Below are 23805 nucleotides of genomic sequence, written 5' to 3' on the forward strand. Positions count from 1 at the left end.
TTGCTACAACAAAACACACACACGCATGCCTTCACTACAGACTCTGTGATTTAAAAACGTATGTTGGTCATACAATTAAAAAGGGATTTATATGTATTAGAAATCTAAGAAACGTGAATTTTTTATTCTTTTTTACAGTTAAATAAGTGTTCCAGGACGCAGTACACAGTAACGTGCATTATGTTATATTAGACAAATTCACGTTGGCTTTCCATCTAAATGAAATAAATATAATAATATGGAACTGAAGAACATCTTTTAGTCTTTGGGGTTTTTTTTCGACTCTCCAGCAAATTATAATTGCAATAAAGATGAATCGTTACTTTTATATTTTGGGTTTTTATTCTGACATACATTAATCATATTACCCTTATAAAGATCTTAATTAGTGTTAATTTTCATTCAGAGGAAAAATAATAAAGATATGTTTGACATTCATATTAATTTCATCATTACACGCGCGTTTCTGAGCCTTTAAAATATTTAAACAAAAGCAAATCAAGAATGAACGTTGAGTACTATGTTAACTGGTTTCTCAGTATTTTGAACTGTAACTAACAAGAAGCTCTTGTGAACTTATGAACTAAATATAACCCAGTGCTTACTTTCCTTTTTTAGCTATTGATGCGTTATTTTCTACACAAGTTGTTATAGTGACAAAGTCTGATACGAAAATTTCTTGATTAAATTGTTATAAGCAATTTCTGCATACCCATTTCACTTAAAGCACATTTTCGTTCGTGACACTTGCTACGTAAGGAAAAAAATAGTGAAACAGAAAATGTCCACCATTACTTCTTTTGCGTTCAAGGAACAGATATGTTAAAGACGAATCAAAATAATTAAATTTTCTTACTGAAAAACATCTTAAAATGTGCTAAGTAATATACATTCTGAGGTTAATTAAACTCCAGCACAGAAATAATGTTGTTTTTTAAGAACTGGCTAGAAATCTACATTCTGAATAACCAACTTTTTATACTTATTTAGAATGCGTGTGTATTTCAGTACGAAATATAAACAAGAAATGAACTTCAGACATGCATTGAATATTTAATTTGTTTCTCAGTAGATGATGTCAATTTCTTTGCATCTTTGATTATTCTCTGTTCCACTTTCTTGCTTCACGGACATCTTGCCAAAATATGTTTTCAAATGAAACTATCAATTAAGAAAGAGTTGTAAAAAACTGATCATTTTGTTTCGTACGAACAGAAAATTTGTATTAATAACAGAAAGGTGTTAGAGTTTCCAATTTTTAAAGCATCTTATTTGAATATCTCCACATTCCATTTCCTACTAGAGACATTTTCTAAGTTTGTTTGTTTTAGCTTTTTGAATGATTTTACTTGGTTGTCGTGTTCATGATTATCTGCTCCTTATTAAAACGAGAACTTTATAATACCTAATTTACCTTGAAATATACTGTTAAGTGTGCACAAAAATGTATTGCTTTACGTGTCATATTTTATTTCAGTATTCTTATAAATGTTTAAAAACTATTACAATAGTCTGAATCTCTCAATGTACATTCTTAATTAAATGTAGTGGTCACAAAATGGTATGAGCTTCATTCTCCAACCCAGTTTTTACTTAAATGTTTTCACTTACTAAAGTACAAATTATCATTGATTATATTTCTTAGTAATTTATATTAACACTCGTCTCTCTTCAATTGAAAAGCTGTGTAGCTGTTTAATGATATGCTCAATTAATGATGCTATTTAAGGGATTAAACACATCCGCAATACATGTGTAAACATTTGCCGATATATATGTAAGTGACACTAGCTATGTCGTCATAACTCATTCAATTATAATAATAAATATATATCAACTCTCTTTATTTCATTTACGCCCAATTGTCATGCATAATAAAAATTACTAATTGGTATAAAATTATGTAATGTCTTGATCCAGGATAAGTTACCCACTAAATGTTTCCACTTACTAAAGTACAAATGAACATTGATTATATATCATTGGTCCAGGATAAGTTTCCACTAACTGTTTCCACTTACTAAAGTACAAATGATCAATGATTGTATATTATTGGTCTAGGATAAGTTACCCACTAACTGTTTACACTTACTAAACTACAAATTATCGTTGATTATACGAAAGACTTCCGTAAGCGATTATTTTTCACCTATTATTCCGCTGTTATCCAAATATTACGAATTACATCAAAATATTTAGATTAAATGGTCATGAAAAGTAAACATTAACTATTTTATTACAAATATACAATATTATATTAAATATTAACACATTATGATTTTAAATTTTTTAAAATAACTTATAGTTTCGTAATATTGAAACACCTACTGAATTTAATATTTAGGGTTTTCTTGTAAAAATGTACTTATACAAGTGCTATTTCTTCTTACCTCATCTTTCGTCTTTCCGAGGAAATATTTTATTTTTGTAACGGGAACACAATCGGTATATTCACGAGTGCTTGTTAATGTATTACAAATCTCGTCACTCTAGTTAAATCAATTTGAAAGCGAAAAATAATTGGTTTCATGACGTTATATATGAGACGTTTAGTGTCACCGAAAACGCACATTTTTCGAAATGTTGTGTAACAGCCTTTTAAAAGTAAAATCTTAATACATTCAGGTTATAAAGATGTTTTCACATCAAGGTTTTAGAATTCCAAAACAGATGTGTCCCTTCTGGTTATAGTAGACAAAGGAAAATGAAACAACTTGAGAAAACTTGGACGAGACCGAAAATGAGCGTCAAGTCGTACCTGATCTGTGATTGGTAAACTTCAGCAACTTGAAGTTAGTGAGAATCCACGAACACAAAGATCGATGGTAAATCTCGTCCACTTACCTTAGGCAATAGTGAGCAACATAATCAAGATGGTTCTGAAAAAGTAACACATATAGCAAGTTCACAAGTTGCTTCCAGCACGTATCCACTCAAATATAGCTTAACTCAAGCAGTCGAAGAATCAGAATATTTTTCATTTTATTTTGGAAAAAGAAATATTGGTCACGTTTCTGAATGTAGCATCCATGAATTTATGGCTGACCGGACTGTTAAAAACCATCTTTCTTATTCATAGTATGGATTATGGAAAGTAAGCAGTGAAAAGCGGTGTTTCTCGACTTCATAGTCTCTTCAACAGAAATCACGGTGTAGAGCTATTACAAGATGTAGCACATGGGCTGTAATGGCGTGGATAAACCTCGTGCCTTATGTTCATCCATATTAATTTCTTTTCCAATATCATTATATACAAAGAATATCCACTTCTTGAAAATTACAGTTCTTCGATCTGACAAAACTTGATAATCTGTGTCAGAAAAGGCTGTTACATGTCTTTCCACAAAAGCGATCAGTATTCGGTGACATCATATAACAAAATGTACTTGTAATAAAAACCTTTCCAGGACGACTTTATGTTGCTTGTGATTGTCTCGTAGCTTGATGGTTTAGATATTAAAAAAAAAACTTAAGTGTAACTTATAAAAACCAGTATAGTACCAACCATAGCAATTTTATTTTTATCATGAGTGATAGTATGTGGATGATGGTCAGTTGTGTTTTAATCAATATATTTTTGAAGGTATGTGTATGAAACATAGTTTTTCTTAAAACTTGAAATAATATTTATGTTAATATCATATTTACTGTTGAGTATGACGGAATACCTTAATTACCATCTCTCGTTGCCTTTGTACAATAACAATAAACAAAGGAAATGTTTTGCTAGCGTTATTATAAATCTACAATTACTACGTTTTATGAATGTGTTAACAATTATATTTCTAATGAGTTTAAGATTCAATAATATTAATAATCTATCGAACTTATAAGTTCATTAGTAACAAGAAATTATTGTATAATTCACTAAAAGTGTCAAATATCTGAAAAAATCATACTTCACTCTACTGAAAAATTATTAATAATTTTATCTCGTACTTAAGAGAACGATATAGAGAAATACTGACAAAACATAAAATCTCTTTGACAAGCATAATCACAATTTCAACATAGATGCATTTTCTAAACGTCTTTAGACATAAAGATTTTATTCAATTAAAAACATGCAAAAGGATGTTTGTGTTATTTAAACATACTTACCTTGTCTGTTTCAAGGAATATACATTTCGCGTCTACTACAATATAATTTTTCATACCATAGAAGAATTCGCACAAAACAAACCTAATACATTTTTTAGTATTGCCTAACACATCCAGACAACTTGTCATAAACCTTTAATTCTAGGAAACATCACAATACTGAGAAGAACAAATAATATAACTCAAACAAGATTTCAAAACACTCAATTTCTATACCGAGGACAGCTTGAAGACACAAAAACTCTATTCTCTTTGTTATTTCATTGTATAGAATATGAATTACTTATATTCAATAAGAAGTTGAAATAATACAAATAGAAATAAAACCAACGTTTAAACCAGAAGTTAGAGGTTTATGTCAATCGATGATATAAACGTAAAACAAAACTATGATAATAATTGATATTATTAACACACGAGTATATTAACAATTACAAATGTATTTAATAAATAGTAAATAATAACATTATTTTTTCCAAAACATAATCTAATCAATTTTGAGATTGACTAACAATGTTGCTTTAGCATCGGAGTTTCAAGAACTCAAAATTATTAGAGCTAATGAAAACTGTATTATCACTTTCTATAGAATGCCTTCTGATATGGGAGTTGCATGGTCCACAAACTGCCATTTGTTTTTGAAACTACTCGGACAGCACGTTCAATACGCTATCTTTTACTATGGAAGTTAAATAAACAACATGCTCCACAGGCTGCTTAAGAGTATTTAATTATGGGATCTTGTCAAAATTGTTGTTAAATACTGAGCTAATGTTTTAGTAAGGCCAAAGATTGCCTTTTACTGTAGAAATTACTTGAAACAGCATGTTTCTCAGATAAACCTTTAAGTATGGAAGTTTCTCGGATATTAATTACACAGACTACTACTTAATATAGAAAGTACGTGGAAATTGTTTTCCACAGTGTACATTTTAAAATGAAAGCTGTATTTTGTTAACCTTGCCCTTCATAATAAAGTATTATAGACTTGTTTTACAACGCTGTTAAACATACAAGATTTTTAACAAATGGTATTGTGAGAAATCTAATTAGCACTTAATACAGAACATTGATTTGTATTTGTTGCACGTTAATTGCCTGGTAAAATATAAAACGCATCAATACTTTAAAAACTTTCTGTGCCTTTGCTTCAAATTAATTGTTGCAACTCAATTTCTCGTAATGAGTTTTGCTGGATTCCAGTATGTCAATAACAGTTGCTTCAGTTCCTATTGATATCTATAAATAATAAATGTTACATGTCCTTGTCAACATAACAGCACACAATTTATATAATAAATGTCAAACGTCTAAGATTGGTGGGACAATGATAAATCGTTCCTTCACGGGAGCTTTTATCTTTCTAACTGTTTAAATATGACACATCTACCTTGCGCCCCTATTTCAAACTGAAAAGTTTGCACATATTTACAAAGAAAAGATCTTGCTCGTACATTTAAAGAAAAATAATTTCCTTATAAGCTAGATCTCTAACAAGGATTACAAACGCTCACAATACTACATATTCTATTTTCAAGTATCTCTTATAGTTCTCTTGGTGAATACAAAACTATAAAATCGAGGCTGGATTCGGTGACAGAAATAATGAACATAATCCACGACGCAGTTCGCTCGGAAAACGAACATAAACTTCCGAGAAATGTTTTGATTTTCTTGCAACAGTTGATGTTTTCTTTAACCAGTAATAATAACCACGTGTAAAAAGCAGGAAATAACTAAACGCTATACGTAGACGTGTTTCATAATATACCATAAAATCATTTTCCTAGATGGATATATTCTATCTATTTTTTCAAGTGCTACAAAAATATAACAAAACCTTCAAACATATTAACTATATCTTATCTAAGAAATTGTTGTTTAGTAAATATTGATTGTTGTTTTGTTTTTATTATTATTTACACTTGGATTTTCTCTGATTTTCTGTCAACATACACGAGTTCCACTAAAAATGCTAGATTAGCGATAAAATAAGTATTTCAGTGACCAATACACTTGATTATAGTTGGTCACTATAGGGAATACTTTACAAAGACTTACAGAGAAAATAATCTCAACTATTCCTTTTGATTGCATCTTCGAAAGTTCTAAAAATGTTTTTAGTTATTTTGTCCAATTTGCTTTTGTAGAGTTTTGTTTTTTTGTCAGTTTTCATCTGTGTTTAGTTCTTTCTTTCTTTTTTTCAAATCACATACTAAATGTTTCATGACGTCTCCCAAACAGTTTGAACTTTAACAACTGAGCAGTTATGTTTCCTATTCTTTTGTGAACGTATTGAAATAAAAAAGTGAATGTTGGAATTTATATAAAACTCATTACAATATTTTGTTTTATATTCTTACACTTTCATTGAAAGACAAAATTATTTTCTATCTTATTACGGAACAGTTTACAGTTTTCTTACTTTATTCTAAAAGTTCTAAAAGAAGTCAATGATCAGATAAGGTATTTTTTTCAAATGAAAAAAAAAAAAGAACTCACAGATTGAGACTAGAAATGAGTCTTACGCGTTCGAGTCCACGTTCTATCGATACTTCAGTGTTATGTATGCTCTAATTTGAACTTATACGACTCTCTAGTTTTCTTATTCTTTTCAAACTTTTCGAACCTAAGATGATTAAGTCCAAAATAATCTCTGCTTTAGATAGAACTGATTATTCGTTACTAGGCCTATTTCTTCAAGTGTCTGCTAAAAACATCTATTACTTTCAGTAAAAATTTCCTTTCAAAGGAAATTTAGCATTATTAAAAGAGAGAATTTGAATGAAATAAATCATTATGCACTTTACAAAAAATAAAAAATAGCAAGAAAACGTTCATTGCAGATTTTAATACACTTTGATATATTTCATAATTTTTATTTCTTGTCCCTGTGCATTCAACCCCTTTATTTTCTATCAGCCACGACATGCAAACAGTTTGCAGTAGATTTCATACACTTCGCTTGAATGTTCCTTATTCTATCGTTTTTAAAAACGCCATTTAAGTTACGCCTTTTTGCACACACCATTTGTTAGATAGATAAATCCTGGTTTATTTGGAAAAAAAATTCACGAAGTCAGACAAACAAACCCACGTGTACGTAATTGTATTTAATAAAACTATCTGTACGTATGTTAAAAACTCACAAAACAAAAAATAAAACCTGTAGTGAAGAAAAGTAGAGAAAAGATGTTTCTAACAGTCTATGAAACGAACCAAAGTTAAGTTATTGCAAAGTAAAGTCAATTTAAAGTTGTATTAAGGCAAACATACCTGATATATGTAGGAATAATTGAATCTGTGTTCACAAAGTGATGAGCATATGGTTTTCAAAAGTGGCGCCTAAATACGTTGAGAAATCCAATAGAATTTGCATTTACAGTAATTTTAATTTTCTTAGGAAATTATACGTAGGTTAAATGTTTGTGTGTGTGTATGTGTGGAATACTTTGTAAATTAAAAAGAAAAAACAACAAAGATTAAATCAAAGCCAGTCAAAAGCAGTCATTATGTGATAGCAATGAAATTGTATCATTGTGTAGCATATCGTTGTGTAGCATATCGTTGAGTTAAAATCTTTGAGTAAACAAAAACATAAACAAGGTGGCTTTAAATGGAAAAAAAAAAACAATATGCAATCTGGAACCATGGACAAAGGCCTTTCTAAGAATACGAGATTTGTAAAGTTTGATCAACAAATGTGCAATGAAAGTTTTGTTGTTTTTCTCTGGAAGCTTCACAATGGGCTAATTGTGCTCTGTCTATCAGTTTTAATGAAACCCAGTGTTTAGAGGTTTAAGTCGAAGATATACCACTTGTCACTGCGGGACTGCAAGAAAAGTTCCGCACAAACTCAAGTATACTATTTATATAGATGAAGTATGTGTATTTAAAAATACTTGAACTGATAAATTGAATTGAAACAAAATGATCAATAAAAATTCGTTAAAATTTCAACAATGTTAAATTACACTTAAGATTCTGTTACACAGGGCATAGGCATGATTAGCTTGTCAGGCTTCGGCTCAAAGAAATGAAGTTGAGAACGTGAGTAGATTGTAACAACAGCTGTTGTTGTATGCCTTTTCTCTTAGACAGTAGCTCAAAATTGTTCACGACGAACCTGAATCATTTGAGTTTCTGCTCTGTCCATTTATCCCACATCATCACCAAGTGCCGGTTAGTTTTAAAATTCTAATTTTATTTTGCACAGTTATTATTAGAAATCCATAACCACAAATTCGATTTATAAAGGAAACAGGGAAAACGTAATTTCTAGAATTGTTTTTATAATAAATGTTAATGTACATAGAAAACAAACTGTACAAGACTCACATTGACAATCCAAAGTAAACATAGAACGAAAAGAATAAATAAAAAACTGAAAATTGAAGGATATAAACTCACACTATTTACTGTGATGATGTTGTTTGTTGTTGTTTTTTTTATTTCGAGCAAAGCTACACGAGGGCTATCTGCTCTAGCTGTCCTTAATTTAGTGGTGTGAGACTAGAGGGAAGACAGCTAGTCATCACCACTCACCGCCAATTCTTGGGCTACTCTTTTACCAATGAATAGCGGGATTGACCGTCACGGTAGAGAGCGATCATGTTTGGTGTGACAGGGTTTCGAACTCGCGACCCTCAAATTACGAGTCAACCCTCTAAGAACCTGTCCACGCCGGGCTCTACTGTAATGAAAGGAACTAACAACAAAACGTACATTAAGAGATTTGAATATATGTGAAGTATTTAATGTTTTTTACTTGTTGACTTTATGCTTATATTCCGTGTGTTGAAGTAAAAGACAATTACGCCCTATTATTATTTTGGGTTATACAAGTTGAAATTTTTTATGTTAACAATCCTGATACGATACTTACATCCTTTAACTTTGATTTGTTATTTGTTTTTGGCTCTATGCTTAAACTCTGTTTATTATTCTATGAAGTATATATCTAATCGTTGCGTTTTCTTTTACTTCCTTGGTGATTAATCACTGCTGACAACAATTTGGCGAGCAAGCATGGATCTTTTTCACGTCGAGCTATTCGTTTGATTTTGATGGACGCTGTATCTCTTTGTGAGAGGGAAACCATTTATAAACACATAAAAGAAACCAAAGAGTCACATTGATAATCAAATACGAGCACAGAAGAGATAGAACAAACAAAATCAAAGTTAAAGAATATAAAGTAGTTGATTATCCCGTCATTTGTTGCTGTTTGTTGTTGCTGTTTGGTATTAAGAACAAAGTTACACAAAGGGCCACCACGGGTACCAAAACACGGTTTTTAAAGTGGGGGGTCTCCCGTTATTTTGTAAATCAAAATTAGGAACAGCTAATTTTACAGCTCTTAGTGGATTGTGGCGCACAATTTCTGAGGAAAACATGAAAAAAACTAAATTATATGGAAAAGCCGAAATTCCTAGATTATAATATTCAGAGACAGGCAGACAAGACAAACAAGCAAGGTTATCCACAAAATAAGATTTATATTTAACAGATAATCAAACGAATTTAGTTTCTCGCTTAATACGCTATTGTTATCCATAAATATTACTTTTTGTGCGTGTGCTTTTTTGTTTTGTTTTTTTGTTTACTATTAGCACTCTCTGTGACGCAGCGTTATAGCCGCTAATTGGCGTGATAGATATTTGCTTTACATGTGAAAATGTAAAGTAGATTTAAAGATTATAGTGGGTGGATTAAATAATATTAAACAAGAAAGAGATTGTTTTATAATCAATGAAGGCAGACCACCTAAATGAGTACGTACATTTGTATAAATGAAACATAATTTAAGTTTACCTGTAGATAGAATAACAAAACAAAGTTATAACTAATGCTCTGTCACTTACTACAAGATTAGTCACTTTGTGCAATAGCTTCATGTTTACGGAGTTAAAAAACTACAATCGAAGGTTCGATTCCCCGAGATGGACCCAGCACATAGCCTACGGTGGTTTTGCTCTAAATCAAACTTTCTTCACGATTAACACTAAGTATTTCTTGTTGTTTCAATTTTGATATTAGTGTTAATTTCAAGTGAAAATTGATTTTATTGATAACTACATTCTTGGCCCTCTCGTTCCATAATAACATTAACTCGATTATTAATCCATTCTAATGACGTATACCAGATTTTTTTCAGATTATATGCCTCTATTTCAGAAAGTAAGGGCCAATATAAATTAAAATATCCGTTTGACATCTCTACAGTACAACGTTCTGAAGTTCCTGAGGCGTTTGGAAGTTGTGTTGTTCGCTTAAAATGTCATTTAGTAAACGTCACTACAACAATGCTAGACTGTACTGAAAAACTCAATACTACACCAGAGAAACATAATGTTCTTTGAAGAATTAAAAAGTAACAAAACCTTTAGACAAAGGAAAATACGTTGTTATTATGAAAGATGTCACATACATAAAAAAATGTTATAACTACTCTAAGTGTCACCGATACATACCTCTTACAATAAATCCTCCTCGGTGGATTCAGCACACAGCTCGATGTGGCTTTGCTATAAGAAACACACACATACGCACAATACATTCTATTTTTGACATTAAAATTAAAATTTAGCCTAATGAACTTAAGCGTGACAGAAGAATTTCAACGATATTACTGGAACAACTGAAATAAAACTACAGCAGTATACTACAGTTCTATAGCTAATCGAACGACCACAGGAATGCATGCCGCTCATACAAATAGTATCCATCTTTGGATCAGTAAAGAATTCCTTTGAACAGTTTATAAATAAATATATGCTGTTTAATACTCAACAAGTATTAAAGATACTTCAGTTTCCTAGATGTTATTACCTATTCGCAAAGCACAATTATAACAAGTGTATAAAGTCATCTTCTAGACATCACCTTACTCGTAGGAGAAAAGCATGTATCACAGAACCAGTCGTGGAGATCACATTGATTTATAGTTCTAAAGAAGGAAAACTCAAGGAGTTGATATAAAGTAAAAAAACAAATTTTACTTCTTGTTAAAATAATGGCATTCGTAACATTGCGACTTGCACTATCATAAAATATAATGACAGACTTGAACTCAGTCATACAAAATTCAGATTTGACTGTAAGATTTAAACAAAAACTGTCATCATGCACTCAACTGGCGAATTAGTTGTTGCTGCTCGTAATAATGTATTATGTGATTTTTTTATAATATTATGTATTCTTAGCTACACTGATACATAAAATTAGCTAAATCAGAGGTATCCAACAGCTGGTTTGTAGGCGAGTATCAGTCCATGGGGAGATTTTAGTATATCCACAAAAAAATTGAAAAATGTATGCTAAAATGCATCTATCAAATGACATTGCTTTTTAGTGTGACAGGGGACCACTTTAATAAGTTAATATTTGGGATTAGATGTAGGTAACTTTCAGTTTGAATATGGTTGGGAATCGTCGAGTGTTTTTTTTGTTCTTGTTGTTTTGATTTATATACAATTAACTTACTTTGATGAGAAGTTATTATGAATATATTTTGTAACACTATAAGCATATCATAGCAATGTTTTCTTTTTCCTGTTAAATAATTAACATTACTGAGCTAAACTAGATAATGTAAGTGTATATTTTTCGTTACAATTTCATATAGGTAAAATTAAATAAATATTCCTAGCAATACAATAAAGTATTAAACATCGTTTTAAATAAAGTACCATTAAAGAGTCACAAACCAAGGAATTGTTTTAAGTATTATTTTTAATTAATATCATGTTTTCGTTGGCAAAAATAAAATACACGTATTTCACTTTCGTAGAATTCAAAGTTTTTAGTTTATATTGTAATACTATATTGTATTTGCGTTCAATACAAGTAAATAACATATTCATTAGATTGATTGCAAAATCTGCTTAAATTACATACTGGAAACAAATAATCATAAATATATATAAAGGTAGTTCTATGAAGTAAGATGCTATGAGACACGGCGACTTTTATTCTATGCGTCATATTGTTTATTTTTTAATTTCGCGCAAAACTACATAAAAGCTATCTGCGATAGCCGTCTCTACTGTAGGGGTGTAAAACAAGATGGATGGTAACTAGTTATCAACACCCACCACCACCTCTTTTACCAAGAAACAGCATGTTCGATGCGACAGAGATTCGAACACGCGCCTCTCAGATTAGAAGACGGGTGCTTTAACTATTTGGACACGCCAGGCCGTGTCATACTATCAAGATATTAAAATATTGATGATTTTATAATTCTACTGCACAACTTACGATTTATTGGTGCAGCTAATTTCATAAAAGTGATGATTTATTAAGAGATACATTACAGTTCTAAAAGTCACAAAATCCAAATATATATAAAGAGAGCGAGAGAAAAAATGAGACAGAAAATTCTTAGAATCACTGGTTTCTTTCTTTGTAACACAAACACACACATACATACATATATTTAGATCCAGTACTGTTTTCTCTATTCAGTGATCATAAATTATTAAATTTGACAGATGATTTAACCTGAATATGTGTTTTTGTTACGGAAAATATTGTAAGTTATTAAAGAATGTAATACAAAAACAATGGAATTTTTTGTTGAAATAACCATTCACTATTTTATGTATTGTAAAGAAGAGGATTAAAAGCGAAGAAAAAATAAAACTTTTCTTAAGAATGTCGTATATTGGTGATGTCTAACACTTCTAGTTTGTGTTTGTAAGTAAACATACAGAGCGAACTTTGTTTGCTGCAGAGCACGACAGTCAAAACATCGGGTCTTTATCAGCGACAGAAGTCTGACTTACCGATAAATCGTTAGGTAGACTAACATAATTACTTATTCTAATTACATACATATGTATATACATATTAAGATTTTTTTTCGTTTCTATTATGTAGTGAATATTTTTCCTTACATCTTACAAACATAAAATGGTATCTTAAATATTATCTTTAAAAATTATAATTATTCTGCTTTATGTACCATACAGTCTAACTTTTATTTTATTTTATAAAAACAACTCTTATTTTTTATTATTTATACAATGCTGCGGGACGTACTTTCTTTAAAATATATTGTTTTAAGTAATATATTTGTTATTCTTTAATAGACTGTTTAGGCAGAGTATTCATGATGAAACTTTATAGAATGGACGTCAACTGCCTGTTGTGGAGACACAAGTGTAGAATTGCCGTCCATTCTACAAAGTTTTATCAATATATTTTTTTCCATTGTGCTTGATATTCCTTTTGAAATGTGGCCAGGCATGGCCAGTTGATTAAGGCGTTCGACTTGTAAATATGAGGGCCGCGGGTCCGAATCCCCGTCACACTGAACATTCTCGTCCTTGCAGCCGTAGGGTGTTAGAATGTTATGATTAATCCAACTATTCGTTGGTAAACAATTAGATCAAGAGTTGGCGATGGGTGATGTGAACTATCTGCCTACCCTATAGTCTTACACTGCTAAATTGGAGATAGCCAATTGCGAATAGCCTTAATTTAGCTTTGCGCAAAATGCTAAAACAAACAAATCCTTTCGAAATGCAAATAACATCAAATTTAATGCCGTAATGTATTTTGATCAATACCAAAATTTTGATATTTATTTTTCTTATTTCATTGTTCAACCTGATATAACCGATTATGTAAGATATTGTTAAAGAACATGGTATTTTGCATATTTTACAAAAAGAACAATTATCAAAAATAAAATTTCCAATTGTTTCTTAACTATATCTACAGGCGTGGCCTAGTACCTGTCAAACCCCGTATGTGGGGTTACAAACTCTTCACACTATCAGCTGGGGGCGTGTTATAAAAGTGACAATTAATTACGCTATTCGCTTAATAGTAGCCGTGTAAGCTGCGAATACTTATGACTATTTTATCTCCATTTCTTAATATTATAAATTAGGGACAGCTATGCTTGAGGCTTCGTCTCTTCAACTTGGCTGCTTAACCCATGTATCATATAAGGTGCTCTTCATATGATAAATACCGAATGCTATATCTACATGCTGTACATTTTTTAATTTAGTAACCAGAAATATATTAATATTTTATACAATTTTCTTCTTCAAGTTACAAAGTTCACTTCACTAACAAACAGAAAATTAAAATGGAAGCTTTAAAACAAATCAAGAAGTATGGTTTATTACAAAATACTGTATACATGTTATAAATAATTATCTTAACATGTAAATTTTATGGTCGTATTCTATGGTACTTACGCTTATCTTCAGCACTTAAGATATGTATGAAAACAAGCTGAAGAATATACATTCAAATGTATTTGTTTCTGAAAACGTAATTACAGGAACGTTTCTGAAGTTTTATTATAGTGTAATATTCTTGAAACAACATAATTTAATATTTTGATACCAGAAACTGGTTGAAGGAGAAAACTTATATACGTAAAACATTTGTTTCATATTTGAATAAGGATTATTATTGTTAATTAGGTTCTGCTAACTCTAAGGGCATGGCTTCTAACTAAATATTATTTCATTCAAATAAGACCAGTTATCTTCAGAAGTGTGAAAAACAATTACTGTGTGCGATATAAGTACAAAAACAAACATGATCACGTGACTACTAATCCACCATTGATAAAAAGAAGATGCTTTATAATTTTCTAACCCTTCATTCTTATTTAAAAACAAGTTGTTTTTTGCTGAGGTTAACTACTTTAAAGGTTTCTTTAATATTTGTAGCAGTCACATTATTCAGTTGAAAATAACTGTTTATCCAACTGGATGATATGTGCAGTATAATTTGCATGTAAACCTAAGTTGACATTTTCGCGAACTTTATCACACGATTTTTGGTGTGGCGTCATGATAACAGCTTATTTTTGAGGAAAGCAAGAATAAGTTGGAAACTAGGATTTATCGTAAACCTTTACGTGTCCTTAAAATTGTGTTCTAATTCAGCAAGTTAAAAAATGAACTGTTAGTTATTAAGCATGTAGCATCAGCTAGGGGTTTTTCTTGTTGTTAACAGAGACGTGAGAAATTTAAAATAAATATTGAACAAAACGTAAACTAAAATAAACATTTTATAAAAATATAAAAAAATATCATGTGAGGTTTTCACAAATTAAAAACCAAACAAAAATGCTTATTGCCATATACAGAATTTAAAAAGAAAATATAATAATAAATAAAAACTAAAGCTGAAATAACACGTGTTATTTACAATGGGATTTGTAAAAGTGACTTTTACAACCGTTGATCAGTTTGAACAAATATTTTAATTTTAGGCGATATAAACATTATTTGCTTGGGGATTTTGATAATTTAAATAAATACACAAGTCATTTGAATTTAACCTTTGAATGTTAATAATACACTTGCTTATAAGAAACAAAAATTATACCGAGAGTATTTATTATTGTAAATTAATAATCTAATGTTATATGTCTAGAATCGTATAAACAATTAAAAGCGACCCAAAAAAATGGAAAACAATTTATCAAATTGAACTATTTACGAGCACATTTCTTAAAAGAAATAGCGCCACTGTAGAGCGTTTCGACTTTTAACGAAGTCTTTATCAAAATAACGTGCTACTTGAAACTGAAATTTGCAAAAGTTAAACTCTAGAAAATTCCTATTTACTTTTTATTAGACATATAAATTTTAATCCATACATTGTTTCACATACTCAAAACATAAAGTATTAATTTAGGGATTCCCTAGTGTTAAAAGAGGTCTCCTTTTGGAGGAAAAGTTTAAAGATTATACACATAATACTCACAAAACGAATGTACGCATATTTTTTGTAGAATATTGCCCTGTTTTTACTCCGCGTCTTTCAAAGGAATTTTGCGAAAAGCTCAAATGAGAGAAACAGCTACTATAACGTAATATGTGGAAGATATGAAACTCTAAAACAAATTTCAACATAATATTTACATTAGTAATATCTCCCAAGTGCTAATTCGTAACTAAAGAAAACCTTTCGGATAGCCTGTATTAAATTCGATTTTGTTATAGTAAAATACTTAAAGCATTGTTGTTTTTCTTAAAAACACATTTTCAGGGTTTAAAATTAGACTTTATGAAAAGTGACCTAACAAGTGACCTGTTTAATCTTACGTTGTTTCACGGAAGACACTGTTCTTTCTCAGATCAAAGACATAACGAACAAAATATTTTAGCTTGTCGCCTATAATTAAAATTGCAAGTTAATATATATATTATTATACTTTAATTGTGGAACACATTAGCATGAATCGATCTTAAAGGAAATATATCTTATTTAGAAATGAGGAAAGAATTTGCACAATAATACGAATGCACATCAGTGGTCTCATATAAAGTAAATTAGAACTCAATCCTTCACTAAATCCCATTGTAATGATATGCAATTTGTAAAACCCAAAATAGCGTATTCGTAACAGTAATGCAAATAACCAACTAAACGAGAAGAACAAATACAAATTTGCAAAATCTGGAAGAAGCTTACCTACTGCTGCACTTCGAACTTGATGGAAAAGGATAGCCTTCATTAAATAAACCAGGCAGAATTCATACACAGCAAGTTTGCTTTTATAGAAGTTCTTTTTAACAGACATGTCCTAGATGTATTTACAAACAATTATATAAGGTTAGTGCATATATTGTTGTTATTGTTTTTCCTCTTATATTACTTGTAGAAAAACGTTGGTACCTTTACCAATTGAACGAAAGTCGAAAATAAATATTAATAAATATTTTATGCATTGTACATATACGTCATACTTGAATTCGAAATTTCAAATGCCAAACTTATTTTGATAGCAAGAAGGACATGCTGCGTTGTGCTATGTTTTAACTTTTCTTTGTAAGTGGAACCACATACTACGCACTATGCTTTGCAAAAGAAAGTGCTGTACTGCTGCGTGTGAAATTATCTGCGAGCTGGGCATTGGATAATGAAATCCAAACCATTGATTTTGATGTTCAGCGCCATCTATACAGCTATTTCTATGTTAGTCGGTTGCAGCGATGAACTGGTTAATCGTGATTTGCAAAAGGAATAAGCATATAACTTTAGAGGTAAACGTACAGCTCTTTTGTACAATAATAGTCAAGATCTTTAGTGACGTTGCAGATACGCAAACAGACAGAAATGGAAAATGAGGGAACACCAAATTGACTTAGAGATAGACTGGATGTCATTAATTGAGAAATGAGGTGAAAAGCATAATAATACTGGAGATTATTCAGTAGCTAAAATTGTGATTTGCAATATAATAAATAGTGCAGTGAAAAGTGTTGTATTCTGAATTAATCAGAATAATTTGCAGTCGGTTTTATCAGCAATGTTTGTGTAGAAGTCAACCTGTATTACTTGTTTATTTTCATTTAAAATTGTTTCTGACTGGATTAACCTTCTATAAGTTTTTTCTTTGACCACAGACAGTAAAAAAATATACAATGGAAATAAAATGTTTTCGTTAAGCTGTTGATCCTCTAAAATTAACACAGCAGTCTATATAACTGTCAAAGTAGAAATCTTGTCTCCATTTACTTGAGCTTGTATTGCCAGACGAACATATATCAAGTAAAAGACAGATTAAAAATCATTAACAGTTTTTGTCTATTTTTATATATTTAATAAATAATATTGTGTTTACAATGTGCCTTAGGGTTGAAGTTTTATTCACAAATATCATTTTATTTCACCTCGAAATAGAAAAATAATTCAAATAAAGTAATTTTTTTTAATTTATTTTTGTTATTAAATGAGCTATTAATCCTTAAAAAACTATTATAAATTTCGTAAAATTTGAAACTAGATAATATACAGTTTACTAGGAAATATTTAATTTGTTATTTCGAATCATGATCACTAAATGCGAACATTACTATTTCACAGTTATATGAGCTATACGTAATCAACTGGGCCCGGCATGGCCAAGCGTGTTAAGGCGTGCGACTCGTTATCTGAGGGTCGCAGGTTAGCATCCCCGTCACGCCAAACATGCTCGCCCTCCCAGCCGTGGGGGCGTTATAATGTTACGTTCAATCCCATTATTCGTTGGTAAAAGAGTAGCCCAAGAGTTGGCGTTTGGTGGTGATGACTAGCTGCCTTCCCTTCCCTTACACTGCGAAATTAGGGACGGCTAGCACAGATAGCCCTCTAGTAACTTTGTGCGAAATTCAAAATACAAAACAAACAAACGTAATCAACTTTGATATATCGCTTAGCAATTTATCAAGTAAGTTAATTACCGAGAATATATTTCCGAGAATTACCTAGTTTAGTAACAGTTCTAACTTTTATGTAATGTGCAGTATAGAAATGTGTGGTGTTTCATATTAAGAATGTTTACATATCTATACTTGAAAAACATGGCTAATCAGTGCTTTCAAGCTTATAGAATGAATAAATGGCCCGGCATGGCCTAGCGCGTAAGGCGTGCGACTCGTAATCCGAGGGTCGCGGGTTCGCGCCCACGTCGTGCTAAACATGCTCGCCCTCCCAGCCGTGGGGGGTGTATAATGTGACGGTTAATCCCACTATTCGTTGGTAAAAGAGTAGCCCAAGAGTTGGCGGTGGGTGGTGATGACTAGCTGCCTTCCCTCTAGTCTTACACTGCTAAATTAGGGACGGCTAGCACAGATAGCCCTCGAGTAGCTTTGTGCGAAATTCCAAAACAAACAAACAAAAACAATGAATAAACTTATAAGACTTCCAGTTGGTGCATAAATCATACATTTTTTACAATCACTGGGCTGACTAATATTTCAAGTAAACAAAAAAAACTTACTCTATTACATCACTCTAGCTTGTGAACACTTCCTTCTCTAATACAAAGTTTATGGTAGCTTAAGATATTTACCACTGTGTTTAAATCTCGTACCTAGTATGATACACAAGGAATTTTAATATACACATGGAAAATAGACTTGTTAAACATTTCTATGGCTTTATATATTTAAAAACGGCTGTAATGGATAGAGAAGGCACTAATAGAGGAGAGAACAATGTTTCGACCTTCTTCGGTTATCGCCAAGTTTACAAAGAAAGAAAGAGGTAACTGACCAATAGCTGACCACATGTTTGAAGGCGGTTGTGTAATTGAGTGTAGGAATGTAGAGGGTGTGCTTAGATATTTGATTATATTTATTAATATAGGTATAAAGATGTTCCTTTGTATTGGTTTATTTTGGGCTTGAGTTGTTCAATAAGTAAGGCTTCTTTAATTTTGCAAGCGCGTAAGGCGCGCGACTCGTAATCCGAGGGTCGCGGGTTCGCGCCCACGTCGCGCTAAACATGCTCGCCCTCCCAGCCGTGGGGGTGTATAATGTTACGGTCAATCCCACTTTTCGTTGGTAAAAGAGTAGCCCAAGAGTTGGCGGTGGGTGGTGATGACTAGCTGCCTTCCCTCTAGTCTTACACTGCTAAATTAGGGACGGCTAGCACAGATAGCCCTCGAGTAGCTTTGTGCGAAATTCCAAAAACAAACAAACAAACAAACAAACAAACAAACTTTAATTTTGCATTTGTTTATGATTGTTTTTTATTTAGTATTTTGGTGTTTTCTGTGGTTATGTTGTGTTTATTTGACTTGCAGTGTTCGAAAACGTGTGAAGGTGACTTTTTGTGTTCTTTGAATCTGGTTTCCATTTTTCTACTTGTTTCTCAATATAGAAGTCGTGGCAGTTATCACATCGTATTTTATAAATAATGTTGGTGTGGTGTTTGTCAGTGTAGTTTTTACATAACATAGACCTTAGTTTTGTGCCTGGTTTTTGAATAAATTTGGTATTAACTGGAATGCCATATTACTAGTTTTTGCTAAATGTTGGTTATTTTTCTGCTGATGTTGGGAATATATGGCATGCAGCAGTATATGGTTTCTTGATTTTTTAATTCGTGGAGTATATTTACTTTTGTTCGTTGATTTTGCTTTTTGTCTAGGTGTGTGTGGATGACGTTTTCTACGGTTTGTGGAGGAAACTTTTTGGTGTTGATGAAGTATTTTTTTATTTTATCTAATTCGTCGTTAATTTTATCTGGTGAGCATAGTTTTATGGCAGTGTTTATTTGGCTTCTTAGTATGTTGAGTTTTTGTTTTGTTTCATGTGCTGAGTCCCAAGGAATGTATAGTCCAGTATGGGTGATTTTTCGGTGAATTTCTGTTTTAAATTGTGTATCGGTTCTTGTAATTTTGAGGTTAAGAAATGATATTTGATTGCTTTTTTCCTGTTCACATGTGAAGTTAATGTTGGGATGTATAGAGTTAATGTGATTGAAAAAATTAAGTGTGTGTTCTGCAGATGTGAATTCCGCAATCGCATTTGGCAAAAACTAGTAACAAAATATGACATATCCATTTAATACCAAATGTATTCAAAAACCAGACAAAAAAACTAAGGTCTATACTATGTAAAAACTTCACTGACAAACACAACACCAACATTATTTATAAAATACAATGTGATAACTGCCACGACTTCTATATTGGAGAAACAAGTAGAAAAATGGAAACCAGATTTAAAGAACACAAAAAGTCACCTTCACACGTTTTCGAACACTGCAAACCAAATAAACACAACATAAACACAGAAAACACCAAAATACTAAATAAAGAAACAAACATAAACAAAAGCAAAATTAAAGAAGCCTTACTTACACAACAACTCATGCCAAAATAAACTAATACAAAGGAACATCTTTATACCTATATTAATAAATATAATCAAATATCTAAGCACGCCCTCTACATTCCTACATTCAATTACACAACCGCCTTCAAACATGTGATCAGCTATCGGTCAGTAACCCTTTCTTTCTTTGTAAACCTGACGATGACCGCAAAAGGTCGAAATGTTGTTCGCTCCCCTACATACTGCTTTCTCTATCCATATCAGCCGTTTTTAAATATATAATTTTCTCTACAAGTGGGTTTTCTTGTCATCACGGACTATTATTTCTATGGCTTGATTTGAAGTAACCTATCGGAGCAAATCTGAGCAGTTAAATATTTCCAGGTTACTTAGAGGGATATTAAAAGAAGAAGTCATAATCATGGTTTATACTTTCATCTCTTTAAATACACGTGGTCCAAGTCAGAAGGCGTGGCATGGCCAGGTTTTTAGGGAATTGTATTTGCAATCTGAGGCTCGCAGGTTTGAATCCCAGTCACGTCAACCATACTTGTATTTTCAGATGTAGGGTGTTATAATGTTATGATCAATTTCACTATTTTTTTCAATTTATATTTCAGTACTTTTCGTGTTTGTATTTCAATTGATTGGAATTTTAGTTTTTAAAAATAATAAGCTTCTGGTTTAAGAAATCTATTAAATAAAATCAACTATTACCTAAATATAATGCATACAGAGATTTAATCAAACAAAATACTTCGAGAAAATATACAGTACACTAATAGTTTCTTTTCGAATTTCACGCGAAGCTATACGAGAGTTATCTGCGCTAGCTGTCTCTAATTTAGCAGTGTAAAACTAGAGGGAAGACAGCTAATTATCACCTCCCACCGCCAACTCTTGGGCTTGTCTTTTACCAACGAATAGTGGGATTGTCTGTAACCTTATAACGCTCCCACGGATGAAAGGGCAAGCATGTTTGTTGTAACGGAGATTCGAACTCGTGAACTTCGAATGAGGAGTCGAGTGCCTTAACCTCGTGGCCATGCCGGGCCCACTGATAGTTAGTTCAAGAAATTTAATTCGGTAAAATGAAAAACCTTCGTGACATTATTTTACATTTAGTGACATTTGATTATTGATCATTATAAATACTTTTCAAAATTGCTTGTAAAATAGATCGATTACGTACCATAACATACTCGTGAGATGTATAGTGTTTTGTTTTTCTTTCAGAAACACTGATACTTCACTATTTTATATGCCCTGTATATATCGCAATGCTTTACAAAAGAGAGATAGGCCCAGCATGGCCAGGTGGGTAAAACTCTCGAGTTGTAATCCGAGAGTCGCGGGTTCGAATCCCCGTCACACCAAACATGCTCGCCCTTTCAGCCGTGGGGGCGTTATAATGTGACGGTCAATTCCACTATTCGTTAGTAAAAGAGTAGCCCAAGAGCTGATGGTAGATAGTGATGACTAACTGCCTTCCCTCCTGTCTTACACTGCTAAATTAGAGACGGCTAGCGTAGATAGCCCTCGTGTAGCTTTACGCGAAATTCAAAACAAACCAAAACCAAAGAAAGATAGTTTCACGAAGTTTACTTCGTCTTAATAGGGTTCATGTTATGCTAACTTTTAGGAACAATTATATTTTACAACATTTGGTTGTCAATTTCAAAATTTAGTGTATACGATATCATGCAAAAAGGTCGTTTCTAAGATATTTAGTGTTAGGTTTCAAGTCTTATAACGCTAACATTCGTAGATCAATATCTACAGTGAACATAACACAGGTATATGTAGCTTGATGCAGCTTTCTCTAAAGTAAACAAACATTTAATAGTTTAAATTATTGAGTTCCCTGTTTATTTCAACCATACAGAATAAATGTTAACAACTATCTTCCTTAGTGTAATCTTGACCCATGACTGGATTATATTATAAGTTCTAATTAACACCACCCTGCCAAGGAAATGTAATTAGGTAGAAATAAAAGGACAGAGGTCCATATGATTCCAGCTGCCGCCTAAATAACCACTGCTTATCTACATGGCATATTCTTAGCAAGAGTCAGATGTAATACGTTTGTGTTGAAATTTCACATAACTCAGCCGATCTATGACTAATGAAAGATCTACGTCTTATATTTCGACTTAATTCCAAAATATTGAAAATATCATTGCTGCAGTCAAGGTTTGTACATTGGGTAACCTAGTTTATTGTACTAATAAACTGATCCTCATAAACCAAACATAAGTACAGGTTCTTGGCGCTACAGTTGCAATATTGCTAGTACAACTAGGCTCTGTAACAAGTATTATTCTCTCAATGTACACTCGCGTAATCACTGATGTTTCTCTCTATAGGCTTGCTGATCAAAAACCTTTCCATGACCCTTTGACCATATTCATTTGAATATTATTTTCATCCATAGGCATATAGACTTTTAAACAATTCCGAGGCATGTTCCATATCTTATTAACAAAATGTACACTATATCACAGTTCTTCACGTATTTATTATCAAAAATAATTTGTTGGCTGACTTATTTGGTCATTACTCAGAATGGGACTAAGCGCTCAGATACTTATCCTGAAGGGTATATAGACCATGAAAAATAGCCAATCAGTTTTTGATTTCCGTACAGTCATCATGTATTACCAACTTTGGAAAACTACCCGTACTCACGGATATAACTTTTACGCGTAATTTAGTAGTAAGCACTCGTTCATATTTGACTGAAATGAACGATCCATCACCATTGTTAACTAAATTTTTAAGGCATTTTAGTTGATTTGTAAAATCCCTTGTCCTTTTAATATCAGAGTTTAGTACCCTATTTGTGTATGTATCTATAACCTATTGTCCACATTTTCCATATTTTATTAAACCCATCCTCAGTTACAGAAACAGTTCTTTCGTATACTTTAAATTTGGTATCCTCTCACTGTGTTACATAGCTTAATGAAACTATCGAGAAGACAGTTATTCCTCTTTCAATGGTTTCCTTTATTCCCGTAGAATATTAGTCAGCACTGATCACGTAAGAATGGAACATATTATCATGAAGCAGAAATAAATAAACACTGATTACCAAGTGTTGGCGGTTGGT

General features: G+C 31.8%; 1 protein-coding gene across 1 annotated transcript in view; it reads right to left on the minus strand.

Moving 5' to 3' along the window:
- LOC143225195 (protein turtle-like) overlaps positions 1–16881 on the minus strand; it is a 106268-nt gene extending 89387 nt beyond the window's left edge. The window contains exon 1 of the mRNA XM_076454178.1: positions 16558–16881. Within this exon, the coding sequence (XP_076310293.1) occupies positions 16558–16666 (109 nt within the window). The 5' untranslated portion in view covers positions 16667–16881. The remainder of the gene's footprint in view (positions 1–16557) is intronic.
- Positions 16882–23805: the final 6924 nt, after the last annotated feature.

Source organism: Tachypleus tridentatus, chromosome 9 (assembly GCF_004210375.1).
Source record: "Tachypleus tridentatus isolate NWPU-2018 chromosome 9, ASM421037v1, whole genome shotgun sequence".
In the NCBI taxonomy this organism is placed as follows: domain Eukaryota; kingdom Metazoa; phylum Arthropoda; class Merostomata; order Xiphosura; family Limulidae; genus Tachypleus; species Tachypleus tridentatus.